The following is a 24,147-nucleotide window of genomic DNA, read 5'->3' on the forward strand; positions in this document are numbered from 1 at the left end:
TCATGCTAAGGACTGAGCTGCAAGCAAGAGAAGCACAGGAAGCAATACGAGGGTAAGAGCTTAATCCATCTACTCTTCCCTATTTGTGTTGGTGCGACTACACCCTTGTCGAGAGCTCTACGGAAGGCACCGGCAAACGATCTTTGATCGAGGAGCTTTCTTCGTGGGAGTAAAGCTATAGGACAATTATATAGTCCTATCGGACAAAACTTTTAAGGCCGAAAATGCATTTCGGGCACGTTAGGACCTCTGTTTTTCAGAAAGCACGCGATTTCAAGCACTGTGGGTAAGTCATTGATTCTATGTAGAACTCTATTTTAAGAACTGCAGGAAGACAGATTGGTTGTGCAGACATTGTGTGTGCTGCAAGGAGGTCAATAGTTGCCATTGGGTATATGTATGCACATTGAGGTCACACTTTGTGACATTTGAGTGTAGTACAGTACTGTAGAAAATACAGCAGTTTGTGCAGGACAAACCAGAGTGCTATTTTTGGTAAATTTGTGTGTCTGGCAAGATGTCAAACGATGGCATAAACCAGATTGTTGCTAAGAAGCTTGACAAGAACAACTTCCATGCTTCGAGGTTCAGGTTGACAAATATCCTGATGGGAAAGGGTTACTGGGACTACATAGAAGGTGAGCATGAAGAGGCACCGGAGATACCGGAGATCAATCCGACTACTACAGATGTGAAAGAGTTCAAGGATTGGAACCAAGGAGCCAGAAAAGTTATGTATTGGCTCTCTATCAGTATACAAGACACCATGATTGGGCACATACAGGAAGCCAAGTCCCCCAAGGAGGCATGGGATACCTTGGTAAAACTCTATGAAACGAATACCAAGGCACGAAAGATACAGTTGAAGAATGAACTTCATACTGTGGAGAAAAAGAGTATGTCTGTGAATGACTATGCATTGAAGATCAAGGGTATCGTGGAATCCCTTGCATCTATTGGTGTTTCAGTAGATGATGATGATAAGATAGAAGTCTATCTACGTGGTCTCGGGCCACAATACAAGGCGTTCAAGACGTCTATTCAGACTCAAGAAAAACATTCCCAATTTCACAGATTTGGTGTCTATGTTGATTATAGAAGAGAGAAGATCTTGGGTGAAGACCAACAGTCTTCACAAAACAAAAACAATTCAGAGTAATAGGCCTTCTACACAAGTTCAGGAAGAGGACAAGTTAGAGGAGGCCGTGGATACGGCCAAGGAGGTGGCCGAATAGGTAATCAGAATTATGGCCATCAGCAGTAGCAACAACAGTCCCAGAATTCACAACAACAACAATACGCAGGTGGAAGAGACCAATTCAGAGGCAAGGGGAGTCAAAGAGGTCGTGGAAATTGGCAAAGACAGTATAATGATACACGTGGATACTTTTATTGTGGTAAGCTTGGACATGTGCAAGCAGATTGTTATAAGAAGCAGGCTGACATGCAAAATGAAAAATTGCAGTAAAACAACTATGCATCCTCGAGCAGAAACAATGAGGATAATGAAAGGTTGTTTGTTATGTAGCATGTCGTTAATGCCATGTCTGAAAATGTTGAAGCAGCACATAAAGATAATGTATGGTACGTTGATTCAGGTGCTTCGAACCACATGACAAGTCATGGGAAGTGGTTCAAGGAGATGAAAAACTTTGAAAGACCAGGTTTTGTGGAAATAGGGGATGACACTGCTCATCCAATTGCCCATGTTGGAGATGTGCCATTGTCTGTGCAGGATGGCAAAGTGAAGTATCTTATAGATGTACTTCATGTTCCGAACATAACAAAGAATCTGGTTTCAGTTGGCCAGATGATTGAGCAGGGTTTGGTTTAACCCTGATAGTTGTTATGTTGAAGACTTTAAAGACAAGTGCAGGTTGGTTGCAAAAGGTAATAGAGTGGGTAGAATGTTTACATTGAATGTAAACATTCTATTGCAAAAGGCAACAGAGTGGGCAGAATGTTTACATTGAATGTAAATATGCCTGAAGTGAGTGCTGCGATGTTTGCAAATGGTTCAGGAATTGTTACAAACATAGAAATTTGGCATAAAAGAATTGGACATGTGAATGTGCAGAGAATGAAGTCTATGCAGACTAAAGGAATTGTGACAGGGATGCCAAAGTTTAAAGTTGAAGGTATGCAGAAAATATGTGAAGCATGCCGATTTGGAAATGTGAGTAAAAATGCACTAGATATTGTGCATTCGGATGTATGGGGTCCTACGAAGACCATGTCTATGGGAGCCTGCAGGTATTCTGTGACATTTATTGATGACCACATAAGGAAAGTGTGGGTATACTTCATGAAGGAGAAGAGTGAGGTATTCACTCATTTTCAGAATTTCAGAGTTATGGTTGAAAAGCAAACAGGGAAACATGTAAAGTGCCTAAGGTCAAATGGAGGGGGAGAGTACTCCTCCAATGAGTTCTCTAAATTTTTGAAGAAGAATGGTATTCAAAGACAGTTTACATACAGATACACTCCGCAGCAAAATGGAGTTGCTGAGCAAAAAAACGACACATTGCTGAGATTACGCAAGCATTGATGGGAGAGAAGAATATGCCACATAGCTATTGGGCTGAGGCTGTTTCTACAGCAGTTTACATCATGAACATGACTCCAACTACATCCATACATGATGTAACTCCAGAGGAGAAGTTTACTGGCAGAAAACCTGATTTGTCTCATCTGAAAGTCTTTGGATGCATTGCATATGTGCATGTACCAGATGAGCTGAGAACTAAGTTGGATCCAAAAGCTAAAAAATGTGTGTTTATTGGGTATTCCCTTGAGCAAAATGGATACAAGTGTTATAACCCTGCTACACGAGTTGAGGGTAAGCAGGGATGTTGTTTTTGATGAGATGATCAACTGCTTCTGCTGGTATGCTGAAAAAGAAGCTGTTGGGGCTGATGTGAGTGGAAATGTGGTTGCACAAAATGCAAGTCAGTAATCACAGTCTTTGAGTGGACTAGGAGAGTCCTCATCTAGTGGTTCAGTTGATAGACCATGGAGTGGCAGGCTATGTCATAATACCAGTCCTGCAAATGTGATTAGTACATCACATAAAGGCAAAGAGAAAGTGGTTGAGCTGAAAAAGAAGCTGTTGGGACTGATGTGAGTGGAAATGTGGTTGCACAAAATGCAAGTCAGTAATCACAGTCTTTGAGTGGACTAGGAGAGTCCTCATCTAGTGGTTCAGTTGATAGACCATGGAGTGGCAGGCTATGTCATAATACCAGTCCTGCAAATGTGATTAGTACATCACATAAAGGCAAAGAGAAAGTGGTTGAGCCCCTCAGTATGCCTAACATTTCTGCAGGGCATTCTCATGTTGATGGAGAGTCTAGTGGCTCAGAGATGAGCCTTGATGAGGATCTTGGGAGACGAGCTATGAGAACACCTGGTGTAAAGAAGGCTATGGAAGCCATGAATGCAAAGCTGTGAAGATCTGGGAGAGTGAAGAATCCTGTGCAGTCCTATGATGGTTATGTGGCACATCACTATGCATACATGGCAAAAGTTGTACAGGTTGTAGAGCCCACATGCATTGATGAGGCTGTTGGAAATGTGTGTTGGGAGAAAGCTATGGATGAGGAGATGGATGCACTATATGGAAATGAGACTTAGGATTTAGTGCAATTGCCTGAAGGTAAGAAAGCCATTGGATGATGCAAGTGGGTGTACAAAGTAAAACATAACAGTGATGGAAGCATAAGCATGTACAAGGCTAGATTGGTAGCCAAAGGATATGCACAGACATATGGCATTGATTATGAGAAAACTTTCAGCCCAGTTGCCAAGATGGCAACAGTGAGAGTTGTGATAGCAGTGGTTGCATCAAAGCTATGGTCTTTACATCAGATGGATGTAAAGAATGCATTCTTGCATGGGGATTTGCAGGAAGAGGTGTATATGTTGCAACCACCTGGTTATGAGGATGTGGGTCACCCCGAGCATGTTTGTAGGTTGAAGAAAGCCTTATATGGCTTAAAACAAGCACCAAGAGCATAGTCTAACAAGATTTCTGAATATCTTGTCACTATTGGCTTTCATGTAGCCAATGCAGAGTTCTCGCTGTATCAGGCCACTGAGACATCTTCACCAAAGCATTGGGTACAGAGAAGCTCCGCAGATTTAGGGCTTCGCTTAGTGTACATGAGATGGAGTTGAGCTCGAGGAGGAGTGTTGAGATATCGAGCTCATCTAGTGAGGTGGTGGACACTGATGACCCGCCTAGGGGATAGGCCCCACACTTACACCACTGGCATGGTTGGTGAGATCATGGGTGATATGCGGCCAGTGGGATGACAGGCTGTGTGACAGCCATTCTAGAGACTAGCATAGTTATAGCGCCAGCTCATTTAGTTGGGTTCATACTATAGAGAACCCTAGTATGTATTTGGTTGAGTATCCTTGTGTGTACTCTTATCTTTGTATATGGTGTGTTGAGTGTTGTGTGAAGAAGAAGAAGATTTCCAGCCTCTCACCTTGTGTGTTCTCTTTTAGGGTTTTGTGAGTGTGTGTGTGCTTGTTTGCAAGAGCTCAAGCTCTCTTCTCCCCTGCATCTTTTCAAAGACTACTACCTAGCTAGTGTCACACAAGCACACCACTATTTAGGTGGCTGTGGTGTCTGTGGTGGTCTAGATTTACTTACACACACCCAATATTAATACCCCATGGTGGAAGCTCCAAATTTCTTGATTTTCATGTTGGGCAGCCAAATTTCCTCCCTTGAGGCAAAAAATAGTGTTTTCTCTCTCTCTCTCTCTCTCTCTCTCTCTCTCTCTCACACACACACACACACACACACACACACACACACACACACACACACACACACACACACATTTGTAATAAAATATTTTAATATTTTAATTTCTAATCAATAATCTACACATACACACACATTTGTAATAAAAGGTTTTAAATTTTTTAATTGCTAATCAATAATCTAAACACACATTTGTAATAAAGGATTTTTTTAAGTTTTCTCTCTCTCTCTCTCTCTCTCTCTCTCTCACACACACACACACACACATACACACACATACACACATGCATGCGCGTGCTTGTAATAAATGATTTTATTTTATTTTATTGTTAATCAATAACTAAACTCTTGATCAAAGAATCTAAGTAAACATTGCAATCATGGCTTTGATACTATGTTGAAAAACATGGATTTAGGCATGGCTACGGTGGATCATAGGTCTTTGATTACCTAATCAATAGAAGCTTAAACAAAGTGCACACTTATATGCTAAATTACAATGAGGGGGCTCAAAATACTCCAATCAATCATGAAAATATTTGTCACAAAAAGTGAGACCAAGTACAACATATTCTTGATATCATCACTAACATCACATATTTAATCTCATCCCTTACATCACTCGATTTTATCTATCCTTCCTACCCACACTCTACCTAGATCACCCAATCACCTTTAGACACTTCACGCACTCTCAAACCATTCAAATTTGCACACACACTCACACATGAAAATCCACTCCTATTTTCAACAAGGGGAACACCAAAATATAGTCATTTTATTTTGGTCATGTCAATGAATGGTTACAACACATTTTCTCTCAAACACTTTAGATGTTTGACATGTGTTTTAGTTCTTATTATGATAGCTCCTTCAAATAATTCATCTTTAGCATGTGTTTTAGTTCTTATTATGATAACTCTATCAAATAACATGAAGTTCATGAAAAATAGTATATCATATTAAAAACAATAATCTTAAGTAAAATCTCTCAACTATTACATTCTCATGGTTGTCCTTACCCTAGAAACAATTTTAAATTACTTTTTCCCTTAATTTTTCATATTACATAAATTTCTCAAGCCCTATGAGAAGTACCTTAATTTTTTTAAGTGACAAAAATTATGAATTTTTTGATTAAAACAAGAATATAAGAGTCTTTGGATTAAATTTTCTTATAGCATTCACTTGATTTCTTTGTCTCCTTACCTCCAAAATGCCAACCAATTGGTATAAGTTGTGACACAATCTTATGTTTCCTTACTAAATACATCACGAGAGAGGATAAAATGTTGACATAGAAAAATGTTTTTGTCTCTATTACTCCAACATGCAATCGAGACAAGATTGTGATCCCCATTTTCATGAGTAAATAAGATACTTCCAAGGTCATGTAGTCCCCTACCATATATTAGTACAACAATCCTTGGGCTATAAATAAATGACAATAGTATCATGTGATGACTTTGTTTTTAGTACTTTCTACCAAACGTAGAACTAGATTTCATTACATGGCTACGTTTCATTTGCCTTAATATGCATTAGATTATCAATAAAAGTAGTTCTATGTAGCATTTGATAAAAGTAGTGCTATGTAGCATTTGATATTATTTTATGTATTCAGAGAGAGGACATTGAATTGAAAATTCCTCAATTAGATGATTTTATTTTAAAAATTTAGAGAGAGAGAGAGAGAGAGAGAGAGAGAGAGAGAGAGAGAGAGAGAGAGAGAGAGAGAGAGAGAGAGAGAGTCAAAATCAATTGTTGGAAAGAAACAAAATACTAAGAAGCCTTAGACATGGCAAGAGGACATTTTCTTGAGAATTATCTATATCATAAATCCATCGTTTGTTTTTGGGAGGAAAACTTGTTGCCAAAGGTTGAGATCCTCGTTGTTGCCATACCTCTCTCCTCTTCTTTGAGGTGCATTTCCCACTTTAATATAGAATACATACATACATACATATTCTCTCTCTCTTTCGAAAGTGCACAACAACCATCCACCCACCAAGCTTCCTATTACTCACTTTTTAGACTATCACCATATGTTACAGAAGTGGGAATCTTAGCCAAAATTCCCAAGAAATTTTTCGTTAATTTTTTAAACTTTCTTCTAGATTTAGACAAATTAAATTGCATGATACAAGTCCTTGTATGTATCATCATGCATCAAGTCATTACCAGTTAGAAGTAAGAGTAACATAAAGTCTTAAACTTTTTTTTTCATGAATATTAGTTCGAGAGTGAGACCTTATAAATAACTTATATTAGGTATATAGAGACCACATAAATAACTTATATTAGGTGGAGAGAGAAATGCACTTATATTAGGTATAGAACTACTCATATTAGATAGAGAGAGAAAGACCATCTGAATAACTTATATTAGGTAGAAAGCAAGACTTTAGAAATAACTCATATTAGATAGAGAGAGAGAAAGACCATGTGAATAACTTATATTAGGTAGAAAGCAAGACTTTAAAAATAACTCATATTAGATAGAGAGAGAAAGACCATGTGAATAACTTATATTAGGTAGAAAGCAAAACATTAAGAATAACTTTATTTGATTTGAAGTCCATTATGCTTAATGTATTATGACATTGTAGTTAGAAATTAATTAAAGCAAATCAAAATCTTACGATCTACGAGGAAACAATAAATTTGTTTCATTGTATTAAATACATTATGAAGTGTTAACCTACTCACTAGCTAATGGCTAATCATTATATAAATAATTTAACTCACTTTAGGACATGCATTTTATCTAATGATTCTTTTTTTTGGGGACCATATATATATATATATATATATATATATATATATATATATATATATATATATATATATATCAAGCACAAGTTCATTACATCAACATAAATCCCGGAGGATGCCACCTACTTATTTCTAGGACCCACACCTCTATTCTCCATTATTTAGCAAACTACATAACAAATTCCATCTCTCATCTTCATTTACAAAAGAAGATTACTCCCATGACACTTTATAATCCAATAAAACACAAGCCTCCATTAAAGCCTTTGTGGTGCATCCTCTGGGGAGTTTGCTTTTCGAACACTTCTCCTTTGCCTGACAAAGCTATCACCTTTAAAGGGGCATAAGAGAACAATTTATCTTTCCAGCTCAGATCCAACCAGATGCCTTTATATAAAACCAAGGAAGCCTCTACTGGTTCTCTTACCATGATAGTCCATGTTTCAACTTGAGCCAAACATTTTGGAAGAAATTGAGCCACCCTTGCTAGAGTCTGAGTAGGTAATTGCACAATGTCAATCCCCCCTTCACTCCTTGGCATGGCTAATTTATCCCAAGCCGACTAGGCTAAAGCTTTCCCATTACCTTTGCCATTACCTTTGCCATTCCTCCACAGAAAGTCCCTCATAGGACTCAAGATCCTCTTCCCCATTGACTTTTGCCAAATTCTAACACTAGGCATAAAAACATTATGTAGGCATTCAACATTGTATTGCAAATCACCACTCTGTCATGGAAAGGCATTCCGACTACTTCCCACTTCTTCATCTTTATTAAGAATCTGTCGAAGGTCCAATCAACCAGCTGTTTATTTGTGACATCAACCCCAAGTGGAACTCCCAGGTGCCTTACAATCTGTCCTCTTTTAACAACCTCACATCCCCATCTTTGCAAGTCAAAATCATTATCTTTAGTCAAGCTGATGATCCTAATTTTTTGTAAATTACATCTCCTTTGCAAACTATTGGATTATGCCTAAAGCATGTCTCAAGTTCTCATTGTTGTCAGCTTTCATAAGCATAAAGAATCATTAGCAAAACATTGGATTATTTGCTGCTCACTATACCTCAATTTTAAACTAGTAACAATGCTTCTTGAGCAGGCATCTTCTAGGGCAATAATTAATGGGTGTGAAGCAATAGCAAACAAAAGAGGGGCCAAAGGACAACCCTGCCTAACAGATCTATTAATGGCAAATCCTCCAAAAATCCTACCATTCAGTAGAACATTAGAGAAGCTTCCCCCAGTGAGATTATATATGCATGATGCCATTCTGGGTCCAAACCCTAACTTCTCCATCACTTTAGCCACAAAAGACAAATGTACTCTATCATAGGCCTTTTCCAAATCCAGCTGAAGCATAACACAGTTTTGTCTCATTTTTGTTGATTCTTCTAAGCAATATCTTTTCCTATCATAGTAGCAAAAATATTATCATAAATTGACCTCCCCTTAATAAACCCATATTGCCTCTTAGTAGATACCCATATTGCCTTTTAGATATTTCCTTTTGTATCACTGGGGTGATTCTAATAGCAATGACCTTAGCCAGGATTTTTTATATCACTGTTAACAAAGTGATTGGTTTCCAATGACCAAACTTGTTGCAAGCAACTTGCTTGGGTATCAATTTCACCAAACCTTCCTTGAGGTCTTTATCCAAGTGTCCAGTCTTGAAAGCCTTGTTGCAAGCTTCCCACACAATCTCCTTCAAGGAAGGCCAGAATGCTATAAAAAACTCAATAGTTAACCCATCCCAGCCAGGGGCCTTCTCCCTTCCCAATTTCAAAAGTGCCACCCCACACTCATCAATATCCAATTCTCTCTCAGGCCAATTGGCTTTATCAGGCTTTATTAGGCTCCACAATGTTATTAATCAACCCAATCAGCTTGTTCTCAATATGAACTCTCCTAAGAGACTAGTCTTCATCAAGACTAAGAATAGAGCCAAGATACTCAACCCATTTTTTTGCAATCAGATCAATACCCTCTATCCATTCCCCTTTTTCATCTAGGATCTCCCCAACTACCTCATTACCACCCTTCCCCCTTGCAAGCTTAAACAAAAATTTTCCCGGATTTCTATAGTTGTTGAATGTTTTCTTTCTAACCCAATTCAATTCCTTCCTACCCTCCTCCAACTCCTCCTCATGCTTCAACGTATTTTGACATCTATAGAGTTTAGAAGCCTCCTCCAGAAAGGCCATTACTCTGTCTCTTCTTCTGTAAATACTCCAATTGACTACTCTAGTGTTTCCTATTCTGCCTCTTCTCCTCAGCTCTCAATTTCCCTACAGCCCTAATAATCTCTTGCATCTCATTAGCAAATTTTCTCCATGACCCTGAGCCCATTCCTCCATCTTTAAGTCTCTTGATGGCCTGTTCAGTATACTCCTCAAATAGCTTGTCCTTTAACAAAAGATTGTTAATTCTCAATTTCCTAGTTGGGAACTTCTCTAGAACAGCCCTTTCAGAGTCTTCACATACCCAACTCCACTTCAAAGGCATATGGTCTGACAACATTGAATTGAAGTTAATATCCACCCTTAAAGTGTGTGGTATCCAAGCAACATGCTGACTGAAAAGTATTCTATCAATCCTAGAGGAGGAGCTCAAGTATTGAAGACTAAAATAAGTATGTCCTAGGTTATCTCTCCAATCCCCTAAAGACCATCCATCCACCAGGCCCATTTTACCTCTCAGCTGATCCAATTTCCTTTTCTTCTATCCCATCAAAATGGAGCTCCCTCCACTCCTATCAACCCGATTCTCCACCATATTAAAATCCTCCAAAATAATACAGCAATTCAACACATCCATCTTACTGATCCACTCCCCATTAGGAACTCAATGGAGTCTTCTTGGGCCCTTTTATTTGGCAGTTTAAGGGAGTCAAACCTTTTCTCTTAAGAAGAAACGTTTTCTAATTTGAAGCCTCAAAACGGCTACTTTATTCGAATTTGAATTTTGGGGGGAAAATGGAATTTAAAATCTAGCGGATAAAACCATATCATGTAGCATATCTATGGAAAGCTCTTGATGCGTAGATCACGAATCTGTAATCTCCGCTCAAATCGGAGCTTGTATGTAGAAGTTATGGAGGTCCGAAAATTGTAAAATTGCCCCCTCCCCTTTTTGGGGGAAAAAGTGCACCCTTTGACCACTCTTACACCTCTCTTACAAACCATTGGTTTTTGCTTACATGGCTCTTATTTGTCAAAAAGTTAAACGTTTCCATAATCTCATGGCAAATTAAAGGGCCCAAAAAGACTCCATTGAGTTCCTAATGCACATGCTACTCCTAATTTTATAATTATGGGCTCCATAAATATTAATTATCCAGATTTTCTCCTCATTGACCACAATTTCACCACCAAAATCCTACCATTAGGATGATTGGCTATAATAGTAGGGTTCAAATGACTCTTAATCACACATATTACACCACTATACCCTGAATTAATGTCCTCGTATGACACCGACCAATCCCTAAACCTATCCTTCCTTAGAATTTTGGCCCCAAAAAGATTATGTTCTTGTATTGCAGAAACAGACAATCCCCACTCTTTAACAGCTCCCCAAAACAAGGCATTTTTCTTTTTGCCTTTAATGCCTTTGACATTCCAGTACACCCCGAGAAGCCCTTCTGAAAACTCATGTGAGAGATGTTTCTGGCACCATCTCTTCCTCCTCTCCTCCCCCTTGAGTCTGCCCCTCTCTCACTATTCCCTTCCAGGCCTCTTCAACTTGCTAGTTAAACTTCTGCACAGAAGAAGTGCCACTATCACCCTCAACCAGTGGGCTATATGGATTTGAATATAGCATTAGGCTTAGGTTACTTTGAGATTTCTCCCCTCTGACCCCCTTCTCTGATTGGCTTGTCCTCTTTCTAGCTTCCTCCTTAGTTTGTTTGAGATTTAATTTACCCTTTGACTTGATCAACTTCCCCCCCCAATGACCCTTCTTCTTTTTCAGTAATCTTTTCTTTACCTTTCCCCACTTCTCCTTGATCAGGATGACAAGGTTGAGCTTCTTTAATACTATTTTCTTCCCCTACATCATCTATTGGTTTTTCTTCACCTTCCAGAATTTTAGACCCAGCTTGTACATAGTTTCTAGCAATATGGCCAAATCCCCCACACTTGAAACAAAGCACCAGGAAATGGACCACACTTTAAATCCAACTTACCTAGCTCACCAAGATCAATTTCAATGGATTTAGGAGTCTCTACCTTGGTATTCCACAAGACACACACACTATTCGCCTATCTACCCCCCACGTCATCACCAGGAAGATACAACACAAGGCCCAACGTTCTAGCAATATCTCTGGCCTCATCCAGGGAGGGAGACCCAATACTTCTACGCAGACCGGGCGAGCTTCCTAAAGGCTCCTATTCACATCAAACAATGGGTCAAAGGGGAAGACATGCACCAGCTTATGGCCCATGAAGAGACACGCCCTCAGAAACAACCTAGAAACAAATTGTGCCTTAATGAACAGTATATTGAAAAAACCTTTTCCTAGATAAAATACATTTGATACCACTCTGTCATGCACAATCTCTTCTTGCAACCACCTACCTATCTCCGCCTTTGCAGGAGGTTTGCTAGGACAGAAATTAGAATCACACTACATTGCAAGAACAGGTCAATCGGATGCTTAATCAACTCGGGGTTCACCCTCACGCATACCTTTTTTTCATGAGTTTGAAAATGCATTTACAGTCTTTCGTTCAACCAATCTGGAACGTTTCTCTTCTTCTCCCTCTCCCCAGCTTCCACTTCCCGGCGCCTCTTCATGTCCTCCCCGATTCCAGTCTCGCAGGCCCTCTCGACGTATGAGGACATGCGTCCTCACATGGGTCGAGTTTACTCCTCTCACTACACCACTAAGGCTGATGAAAGCAAGAAGGGGTCATTTTGAAGGCTCTTTATTTCATCTTTCTTGCCCTTTCATGGATTTAATCACATTACTAGAAGAACAATCCTTGCTTAAATTTTACATTACTAGAAGAACAATCCTTGCTTAAATTTTACATGCTTGCAATCAAGCCATGGAGGAAAAATATACAACTTAGGAACTTAAAGGTAATAAGGTTGGGGTTAATATTTTCAATGAGCAAAAATTCAAGGTTAGTATTATTTCTCAAACTTTTCATATGAGTAAACTTGTTTTTAATTATAGACTCTATTCAACATTGGTCAGCTCCAATGCACACAACAATGGTTAGCTCCAATGCACACAAAGTTATCATAATTGTGACACAAATGTTATGTATAGCAATCATGATTGTTATATATAATAATTACCAATGTACAAATACGATTTTACCTCTCTCTCTCTCTCTCTCTCTCTCAAACATTCAATTAAAAGGGTCAATTGCTCTCTCTCTCTCTCTCTCTCTCTCTCTCTCTCTCTCTCTCTCTCTCTCTCTCTCTAGGCCATGTGTGTGTCTCTCTCTAGGCCACGTGTGGGTGCATATTTGTGCACAAGCATGCATGCGCATGAGCCCCCCCCCCCCTCTCTCTCTCTCTCTCTCTCTCTCTCTCGGCCATGTGTGTGTCTCTCTCTAGGCCACGTGTGGGTGCATATTTGTGCACAAGCATGCATGCGCATGAGCCTCTCTCTCTCTCTCTCTCTCTCTCTCTCTAGGCCATGTGTGTGTCTCTCTCTAAGCCACGTGTGGGTGCATATTTGTGCACAAGCATGCATGCGCATGAGCCTCTCTCTCTCTCTCTCTCTCTGTTGTGTGTGTGTGTGCCTCGCTATGTGTGTACATGCATGTGTATGTGTGTGTGTGCATGGATGTTTGGTGCTAGAGACAAGCAAGGGGGGAAGGGTGGAGAGGGAGATGCATGTGTGCACATAGTTGTGCATCTCCATAAATGCACTTACCTAATAACATTTTAAGTATTTTTAACGAATCACTTCTCTATGCACCATTAGCCTTAAGCATGGCAAAGGCAACCCCTCAACAAAAGATCTCTCTCTCTCTCTCTCTCTCTCTCTCTCTCTCTCTCTGTAGCAAACATAGTGTGGTAGTTTTGATTACTACAAGTTTCCCATGCACAATATGACTTGCTCTTGCGTAGTGCTCTTGTGTAGTATGGGCCAAGTAATATTTATGCTTACAATAAGTTCCCCATACACAATATGTGTTGCTCTTGCATAGTGGTTTTGAGTAGTATGGGTCAAGTAATATTTATGCTTACTATAGGCTTGATGTGTGCATTTGCTTTTGTGTATTTCAGCAATTGGCTCATTCACACGTGGCATATTTGTGATGCTTCTTTTGTGGCTTTTGAGGGTGAAAGCATTTGTTCTAAAATGTGGTTACTCACGACAATGTAGAGGTGCATCTTTTTGAAAGGTGAGGGGCCCCTTATAGAGCTAAAAAGTTATGGCTATCCCTATGGTGATTCCAAAGAAGCTTCTTCTTAGTGTGTTGTGGTTTGCTTTCTTGTGTCCTTGTTTGAACAGTATTATTGATGGTGCCATGGTGGTACGAAAACGCGTGGGGTGTGGTGGAAGGTGGGCATAATGGATGGGTTCGAGGGAAAGAAGGTTGGGGACATATTGTGCATCGAGGTGTGGCAATGGTGACAAGGGGGGCTTATGGGTTTGGGGGAGTTGTAGGTGTGGGTGAGGTAGGTGGGAGTATGGGTGATGGTGGTGGGGGTAAAGAATTTTATAAATTAATCAAAGGAGATTGACATATGATATGTGGTATGGAGGGGAGGGAGTTGTTGCTATGGGTGAGGTAGGTAAGGGTGATGGTGGTCCCACAAAGGTCGAAAAATAAGCTCATAGTGTATTTTTTCGATATTTTCGAAACAAATAAATATCATACATTTTAGTTATAATCTTGGCATTTTTCACTTTTTAACACTTAATCTCGATTACTTTCGAGCCTTTGCATAGGGAACAAATATCATACATTTTTTACTTTTTAGTACTTAATCTAACCTTGATTACTTTTAAGCATTACTCCTATTTTGATTGGTTGGAAAAAGGCAAGAGCGTAAAGAAATTGATAAATTGATCAAATAATGTTGGCCATTTTCATTGAATGCAGCTTGGCCATCTTCTTATCTTAATCGAAAAATATATACACTATAACTTGAACACCACGAAATACTAAGCCAAACGAAGCAATTCGCCATGTGGTTAGCCTGTTTATCAGGAGGGATTATAACTGTCCATTTTCTCCGTCGTCGTCCGCGGGAAAGGTCACCATCTCCTTTTTCCCATTGACTGTTGACTCAATCTCTGCACATAAGAAGAGGCCCCCGACGCCATAGCCAGAACCTTCATTCACACTCGAGTTCTTCGCCTACACGCAACGAAAGCCTCCCAAAGTTGCTGATTCGGTGACCCATCTCGCCGCTTGTTCTGATAGAGTGTTCTTTCTGAACCACCATGCCGCCTCCTGTAGTGGGTCCTTCTGCTGCTGCTTCTTCTTCTTCAGAGGTATGGCGTGCCCAAGAGCAAACACCTCTTCCATCTTCATCCTCTTCGCAGAGCAAGTTATTACCTAGAGGGAATGACTGGTTCCTGAGCACTTCTCAGCGTGATAGTCAGATTTTAACCCAAGCTTTAACCCGTGAGTTAAGTTCTAGCAAAGACCCTGCTGCTTCTGCTGCTTCTTCTTCTTCTTCGAAGTCTCTTGCGGAAACCTTGAGCCGGTGTTTGGAAGGGAGAACTTCTTGGCAGAGCAAGAATTCTGAGGCCCTCTGTGTTATCAGGACACTGCAGCAGCAACAGCAGAAGCAATCCAGTGGGCTGCTTCAACAGAGCACTGTTGATGGGTTTCTTCATCAGAAAGAAAGCCCACTTTCAAGTAACTCAGCTTCCCCCTTGTCTGCATCCAAAGAGACGCCAGAAAGCCCCTTCAACACTAGCACCATGGCCAACATAGCCACAGAGAGCTTTGCATCTCAACAGCATCAAACCCACAAAAAGCTTAATAACCCACACCTCCAAGATTTTGGAAACACAAATTCATCCCTTAGAGCCTCAGTAAAGTCAGAAGAAGCCCCCAATCTAGCCAACAATACACTTCTCGCTTCAAGAACAGCCTCCATAGCCTTGTCCTCCCAAGCGTCAGCAGGAGCAGCCAGTACCAAAACGAGCAAAAGACGCAGTCGTGCCAACAACAAAGCCCCCATTGCTGTCCTCTCTGCGGACACCTCCAATTTCAGAGCTATGGTGCAGCAGCTAACAGGCATATCCACACCTCCTTCCATCCAACAGTATGGCTCTCAGTTTTTGGGTAGTCCTGGGGTACCCCTTTTGAAGCCCCATCCCACTAGGCCCCCTTTTAATGGCTCTCTAAACATGCCTACTCTTGACACTTCAGCTTCCTTCCTTGGGCCCAAACCCGCTCCCATTAAGGACCCTTTGCATGCTTTTTCCTTTTTACAGAGATCCCATGGTCCTTTATCAGATGCCAATTTTACAGCAGAGCTTGGTTTCAGTCAAGAAAGAAGCACCAACAACGTGCTTCAAGGCAATCTACCTCATGATTTTAAGTGTATGCTTCCTAATCATCAAGCTAATCCTATCAATTATGGTACATCATCATCATCATTGGCGTCATTGCCTAATCTCTGGGATCCCAGTGATAGTGGTAAGCTAAGAGGAAATTATCCCACGTACAAGGAGGAATTTAAACAAGCATCATCTGAAGGTATGATAAGAGAAGCTGACAACTTTACTCTTAGGCAGGCCCCAACAGCATTCGAGAGCTTGCTAATGGAGGAGGATTTGCATACCAAATCATCATATAATGCTGTGGACTCGTGGTTCTCTTTTGATGGAGCCCTTGCTAACCATGCTCCTAAGATGGAGTCAGCTAGAATAGCTTAAAATTAGAGGGAGGTTTAGCCCCTAATGATAAAGATGGTGATTCCATTTGATGGATAAGCTTAAAAAATCATGCTGAAGAAATGCAGTAACTCACAGACCTCATATCTACAGCTTTACTTCTCGTAAAGAAGTTTGTAGAAGTAGGCATACAAGCCATACTAGGTAGATGCAAGGGTTTAAAGGGGCAGGTGGATGTGCCAAACCGGTTCTATCTCAAAGATGTAAAATTCAGGACTTGAAAATTGTTTGTTCACCGAGTTGTTAGTCTTCCTCAGTGCCAACTTTACTAGCTTATTATATTACATATTTGATGTTTGCATAGAAAGGTTTTATGCTTAGGTTCCATTCAGTTTCTGAGGTTGAGGGGTTGAAGAGGGGGTTGTTTGTTATGTGACTTAATTTCCAGTTTCTGTGTATGATTCAGCTTCTAAGGTTGGAGAGCGCTTTTAGAAGGACATTAGGACACACAGCCAATGTCTATCGTCCCTGTCCACCCTTAGGCTGGGTTCCACACTCTAAAAGTGTGGAACCTTGGTTGCTAGCTTAACTGAAAGCCTAATCTATCCATCAAGCTCCTAACCATGGTTTCTACTTTTTTTCCAATAGTTGCATCTGCATCAGATTATTGAAATGTGAAATGTTGATGAAGTTATTATTCTTCATCGTTACTCTCTTAACAACCTTCTATTGCTCTGACAACAACATTTTAAAATATTTACTTTTGCTATTGTAATTTCAATCCCATTTAGCATGGAAATCATTAATAAGTGGTTTGCTTTCTAGCAAAAACCATGGTGCAACCTATTTCACAATTGTGAGAGTTGGTTGCCAGCATGGAAACACCGACCTAATGGATTTTGGAATACTCATGTAGGTTCTAGTGCACAAGATATAATTTGTTTTTAATTATATTTAGAGTGAAGAGGGCAGTGTCAGAAAAAAACAGTCCTTTAGTGTAATTTTCATGACTCAAATTGATCCGGTTGTAATTTTGCATGGAAAAGATTCAATTTTTTAAAGTTTTAGTTATAAAACCGATTAACTTATGCACTAAAAAAATTAAATCGGTTGAGTTTAAGGTGTGGTGTCCAAATGCCCCCCCTTCCATGGCACAAACATGCAACTCCTAGTTGTCGCTTGTGGCTTTGTTGTGGATTGCATATTGTTGAACTTGTTCACACTTGCTTTCCCCCAACTCCCACACATTTAATCACCATGAGGAATGCTAGCCAATATGTGTAGAATTCTCCTTTTCCCCATTCTCGTTTCGACTCTATAGTGGAAATTTTTAGGGTGGTTTGTTTGCTACTAAATTAAACCACGTTTATTTTCTATAAATCCTAAGTTGTGTACGCTTAGAAATCTAGTTTTTCTACAAATTTAGGGTTTATTTTCCATATATCCTAAGTTGTGTGTGCTTCGAAATCTAGTCATAGGTGAGATCACTTCACTGAGCAATCACAATCGCAATCGCAATCGCACTAATCTCTTTTAATTATGACTTTTTTATTTTAATTTTAGGGTTTGTTTGCTCAGAAATTTCAAATTTTATTCTAGGATTTGTTTTAATTTCTTATATATTTCCATGCGGATGTAGCACTGCAATCATTGGATCAAGTTAGATCCATCGATGGAGCCACTACAATTGTAGAATAAGTCCAATCCGAGGACAAGTCTGGCAAGGACAATCTCCCGTGCTGCTTGATGGGGTGTTTATAAGCTTAATAAAGGGATAATACATTAATTCTTACTAGGATGATGAGGATAATAGGAAACTTCCCTCCTTACGTAAAATTTATGGAAAATCCCGCTTAGATAATTATTTATAGAGAGACAATTCTAGAATGGTTCATTCTAACATGCTATTTGTGAGGTGTTTATATGCTTAATTAAGGAAATCCATTATTAAAATAATAGATCTTACTAGGATGACGGGGACAATAGAAAAATGACCTCCTTAAGTATGCTTAATTGCCATATCCTGCTTAGTATCAAGCCTCTCAGTGTTTGCCACACTTGATATATGGCAGGGTTCATCCTGCCCTTGCATCCAATGACTGCTTGCTTCCAGTTGATCTTGTCAAGCACTCCACAGTCACACTGAGGATTCTGCTGACTGCTATCCACACAGGGTACACCTCCTTACACTCCCAAAAAGGGGATCCAGCTGTGACTATAGCTCCATAGGGAGAGTAAGGAATCTAGTGGTAGAAGGTCTTGTACTAGCAAGTACTAGGGAGAGAGGGAAGATAAAAGCTATTGTGGATCTACTGCTTAGGAAAGTCCATAAGCTCCAGTGTTCACCTTAGGGTGCTGTATCTATTTTGATACTTAATATAAATTTCTTTGCATTAAAAAAAAGTATGCTTAATTGAGGTGTTTATATGCTTAATTAAGGAAATCCATTATTAAATTAATAGATCTTACTAGGATGACGGGGACAATAGAAAAATGTCCTCCTTAAGTATCCCAGTGGATGACGAGGAGAATAGGGAAATTCCCTAGTAATAATAATAAAGAATAGATGAACACTATTTTCACAAAAATTGATAAAATTATTGAGATGTATAAGGTTAATTGGTTGGATTTTTTCTCTAAGACTTTTATTTATACCCTATGGTGAGCTAGTTTTGGTCTCTACATTTTTCATCGTAATATCCTTTTGTAGATATTGCACTGATTGAACGAAAGAAGTAATACATTTTCTTTTACATCTCTTATTCTTCCAAATCAACAAAGCTCTCATTTTGATTTTTTCTACTTGTTTTATAATGGGGCCCTTTGCCCCATTGACGCCTTGCTTCCAAAAGAAAAGGCATGTGAATTTATGGCACATCAAAATTTTTACTTTTTTTTATATGGGGGCCATTACCCCATTGATGCAGTGCTTCCCAAAGATGAGGCATGTAGAAATTATGGTACATGAGGGTGACTACATGTGCTTTCATTTCTAGTGTTGAATATTATGTACTTGACATCCTCAATTATAAGATGTGGCAGGTAAAGAAACTAGATTTTATATCTAGTAAATTTGGAGGGTGTTTATATGCTAGTAATAAAATAAGCTGACAAAGCTGTCCATGGTAGCATATACGAATAGAAACCTTTATAAGGAGCCCTCTTTCCCTCTGTCTCTCTCTCTCTCCCTCACACTAAGATTTTTTCTCTTTCCCTTTCTATTTTTCATGCGTTGATATATTTTCATTGAGCTATGGGGAAGTCCTTTCTTGCTTAGTTTGTCTTACAACAATTGCATAAGAAGCAAACTTTCTCAAGTGTGGTTAATGTGACCCTTAACTATCTTGTAAACATTTAAGGTGCTCTTGTCAATTTGAGATGTGTCATAATTATCTTGTAAAAATTTAAGGTCCTCAATTATGACTTGTTTCAATTTGAGGTGTGTCTAATTACTTCTTTTAGCAAGAACATGAAAGTGTTTTAGACACATAATCTTCATTGGTGCATGTTTCTTTAAAGAACATGAAAGTGTTGTGCACATGTTCATTGTTATCTTCATTGACATGTTTCTTTAGTTTGACCCTTCAAAATTGAGAAGGTGTATCAATTTGGTTTGACCCTTCAAAAATGGAAAGGTGAAAAATTCATGGAAACATATACAATGGCCTATAATGTGAATCTTTTTCTTGTTTAAATAAAAAAAGCATGTAAGTTGGACCTTGTAATTTGTATAGAAGCCCATGTAAACCTTGTAATTTGGACCTTCTGATTTGTAAGTTGGACCTTAGTATTTGTAATTTGTATAGAAGTCCCTGTAAACCTTGAAGATAATACAATTAATGTATGGAAAACTATACCATTCAAGTAAAATTTGGTAATTTTGATCACTCTTGTCTTTGAAGATGGTATTAACTACATGTCTAAAGGTTCTTAACATATCAAACAAACAAAATATCACAACAACAATTCAAATAGTTAAATAGGAGCTTATATCTATGATAAAACACAATGCAAGTAGGATATGAGCGTTATAGTCACTCGGATACCACCTAAAACAAGAACTCAATTATGTGTGCCCCGCTTATTTACAATGATCACTGTAATAAACATCCCAGTGCAACTAGCTAGCTTGCCACCCAATGATACATTCATCGTAGAGAGCACCCTCCAAGCATGAGGCTAGACTCATTTACCAAATACCAAACCCAATTTTCGATACTATCAAATCCCAACATCTAATTATTGAGAGCTAGCACTAGACCTAGGCATTACAAGCTTCTAATCTTCTGGGAACACCCCAAGTGAACACCTCGAATTATGAGCACTCTTGGACAACCCCACAAGTGAAACCCCTCATTGTGAGCACTCCACTGACTCATATAGGCATAAAACCCTAATAGCACACCTAGTATAATAATAGGCCATTCTCACATTGAGCACTTGCCCATGCATGTTTGATCCTCAGTGGGGTCACTCTATGAGAAGCCTTGAATGTGTGCATGCAAGCATGTACTTAAAATACCCCCTAATTTTTATTATTTACATTTTGTTATGCACTTATTTACCACCCCTTTGTATGTATATATGTTTGTATTTTAATTTAGAACTTAACTACATAAAGCAACTATTTGTTTAATCCCCTCTTGCATGTAGGTCCCTTTAAAAAAATCTATCCGATTAAAAAAAAATTCTCAGTGCACTTAGGTGCTATGTTACACATGTAATAAAGTGACCCTCCTATGGTTGGATCTAACCTTAGTAATAAAGCTAGCTTGTTATGTCCTTTTTACGCTCATAACCTATATTCTTGTATTGTAATCTCTATCAACTTCTACAACCAAGGTCTTTTGTATGCTTGATAGTTGATTCACATGATACACATGATAATTGTTGATGGAAATTTCATGCAAGTGTATCTATGGTGAAAAAGCCATCTTTTAATATACACAATGACTTGTTTCTAGATATTATAAAAGGGTAACGAGAACCACTGGTTATGGAAGGGTAGCGATAAAAACATATTCATCTTTTATTAATGATGTTATGACATGTCCAACAATCCTTTATTTTTTTTACAAACCCTTCAAAATTTTCAGTGATTTCTAATTTTTTACTTCCAACAAATATGGTTGTAACTTTGAGATTGATATCCACTTTATTAGAAACACTTTATTAGAAAATGATATCTAACCCTTTCAATATCCTTGATATAACTCATAATGATATCCATTTTGGCATGAGTTACATGGTAATGTTGCTTCTATGGGACAATAGCAGATTTTATTTTAAATCCCTAATGTCCTACAATGAGCACTTTTTTTGGATAAAAAGATATTTTAAAGTTTGAAAGGGAGAAAGTCTGCCCTAGGATACGGCATTTTTAATTGTGCATAAAAAGATTAAAGTGGCATGCATATTGTCATTTACACACCATGTGCCTTTCTAGAAGGTATATTTATGGGCAAGAACTTGATCATGGGGTAGAAAAAAATTGGCATCAACATGTGACCAAATTCAAGTAAAGTATGTGGGAATAATCTACTCAATATTGTAGAAAAAAATTGGCATCAACATGTGACCAAATTCAAGTAAATTATGTGGGAATAATCTACTCAATCTCACACGTTATAATCAAGAAAGCAATTGTGTTTATCTATCACAATAAGACATGCAAAAAAGTACTTATTAGTACATAAGCAAAACAACTAATTTCAATTATGTTTATGTATCAAAATAAGACATGCAAAAGGTACTTAGTAGAGAAGAAAAATAACCAATTTCAATTATCAACATATCGAGGTCTACTTTTGAAGGTTTGAGGTTTGTGCTTTGATTTAATGAATAGCTTGTATAGATAAAAAAGAATGTTGACAAATGTGAATGTGTAGAATTTCATAGGGACATTTCAAATGTAAAGATTTTTCCATATGTGTATGTGGGTATATAAATGTCTAGTTAATTGAAGTATACATTAAGCTTACATGAGCTAACTTCTAAGGTTAACATAGGTGAAAGTACAAGAGCATAAGGGAATTTTTATTTGTGGAAGACACTAATCAGTTCTTTTTGGTAGAATAGAAGAAAGTTTACACTTGTGCATGGAACTAATTAGAAAAATAAGGGAGCACGATAAACATTTATGTCATATAGAATGACATTCTTTTGCACACTGCCTCTTTGTGCGCTACACCCAAAAAAGGACATCTATGACTATATATATGGACCCCATAGGTGTCGCCTTTTCTCCCCTTCCCCCCCCTTTATGTAAGCATCGATCCGTAATAGCCGAGATGGAACTTGTTGCCTTTCCTCCTTTTTGGTGCCTTTGTATCATCAGTGTTATCTAACACTAAGCATGGTGTCAAAGTCAATGTTCGCCTTCCATGTGTAGGAGTGGTAGGTGGAAAGGGAGGAAATCATATCAATGTTAACTAAGAGTGTTCACACATTGATGTGGCATGAAAAGACTGGGTGGGGGGCAACTTGTGATGGTGGATAGGGGAGACTCCCCCATCCACAAGGAATGGGTTAGGGAGTTCTGCCCTTGTTACTAGGATACTTGCTGAGAACATGGGTTTCCACTTGATGTGTGAACACCGTAAGGCAGATGGATAAGGGTGAAGGATGGATTTAAAAAAGACCTTAGAAAAGTTTAAAAAAATGGATGTATCATGTAAAGGTTGGAACATGTGATGAAGATCCACCAAAAATCCTCAAATAAAAATGGAGGGCATGAAAGCTAGGTTTATTAAGAATTATTCTTTTCTTGACGCCTTTTTTGGGGCACACAGTGGTAGGACCTTAAGGTGGTGGTGCTCCTTTTACAGCTTGCAAGATTGCCGCGGCGCGCAAATTTGGTACGCGCGTATGTAGGACACAAACGCCCGATTCACATGCGCCAACGCGGTCGCCCATGGCCTTCACACGCCGCCGTAATCAGCAATGCTTGAGAGCATTATTTTTAGGAAACACTTCATTTTTATAAAGAAAGCTGCCTTTCTTTTTGAAACATTTCACTTTAGTATTGTCCCCCCCCCCCCCTAAAAAAAAGAAAAGAAAAGAAAAGAAAGAAAGACTATTGAGGTTAGTTATGAAAAGAAAAGAAAAGAAAGAAAGACTATTGAGGTTAGTAAATGACTGGGAAAATAAACTGACAACTGCACTTTGGGCCCATCGCATGTCTTACAAAGTTACAACTAATACACACCATTTCGGTTGACATATGGAGTAGATGTGCTGATGCCTATGGAGAATACTTAGTGTTAAGCCTAAGAATTGAAGTTAAGCCTAAGAATTGAAGTTAGTGGAGTAGATGTGCTGATGCCTATGGAGAATACTTAGTGTTAAGCCTAAGAATTGAAGTTAGTGAACGACTAATTAAGAATGCCATGGCTGAAAGATTGATAGATCTCAAGAGCATTTTTTTAATGAGGCCTCTAACCTCAACATTCTTGTATTCGACCTATGCAAAATACTTAGTGTTAAGCTTGAGAATTGAAGTTAGTGAACAACTAACTAAGAATGCCATGGCTGAAAGATTTATAGATCTCAAGAGCATGTTTTTTGTGAGGCCTCTGACCTTAACATTCTTGTATTCGACCTATAGAGAATACTTAGTGTTAAGCTTGAGAATTGAAGTTAGTGAATGACTAACTAAAAATGCCATGGGGCTGAAAGATTGATAGATCTCAAGTGCACATTTTTTATGAGGTCTCTGACCTCAACATTCTTGTATTCGACCTAAATCAAGGCCCCACAGTGGAGG

The 24,147-nt window shown here is 38.8% G+C and overlaps 1 protein-coding gene across 1 annotated transcript; it reads left to right on the plus strand.

Moving 5' to 3' along the window:
• Positions 1-14,831: 14,831 nt before the first annotated feature.
• LOC147640827 (uncharacterized) lies at positions 14,832-16,678 on the plus strand. The gene has a single exon (XM_086815906.1). The coding sequence runs from the start codon at positions 14,976-14,978 to the stop codon at positions 16,422-16,424; it is 1,449 nt and encodes a 482-aa protein (XP_086672032.1). The 5' UTR covers positions 14,832-14,975; the 3' UTR covers positions 16,425-16,678.
• The last annotated feature ends 7,469 nt before the right edge of the window (positions 16,679-24,147 follow it).

The sequence above is a fragment of the Cibotium barometz genome, chromosome 2 (assembly GCF_041138505.1).
Source record: "Cibotium barometz isolate CiBa-2024 chromosome 2, ASM4113850v1, whole genome shotgun sequence".
Taxonomy (NCBI): domain Eukaryota; kingdom Viridiplantae; phylum Streptophyta; class Polypodiopsida; order Cyatheales; family Cibotiaceae; genus Cibotium; species Cibotium barometz.

Bases quoted from the DNA above. Each gene is read 5' to 3' on its own strand.
- LOC147640827 (XM_086815906.1), top strand. From the start codon at position 14,976: ATGCCGCCTCCTGTAGTGGGTCCTTCTGCTGCTGCTTCTTCTTCTTCA.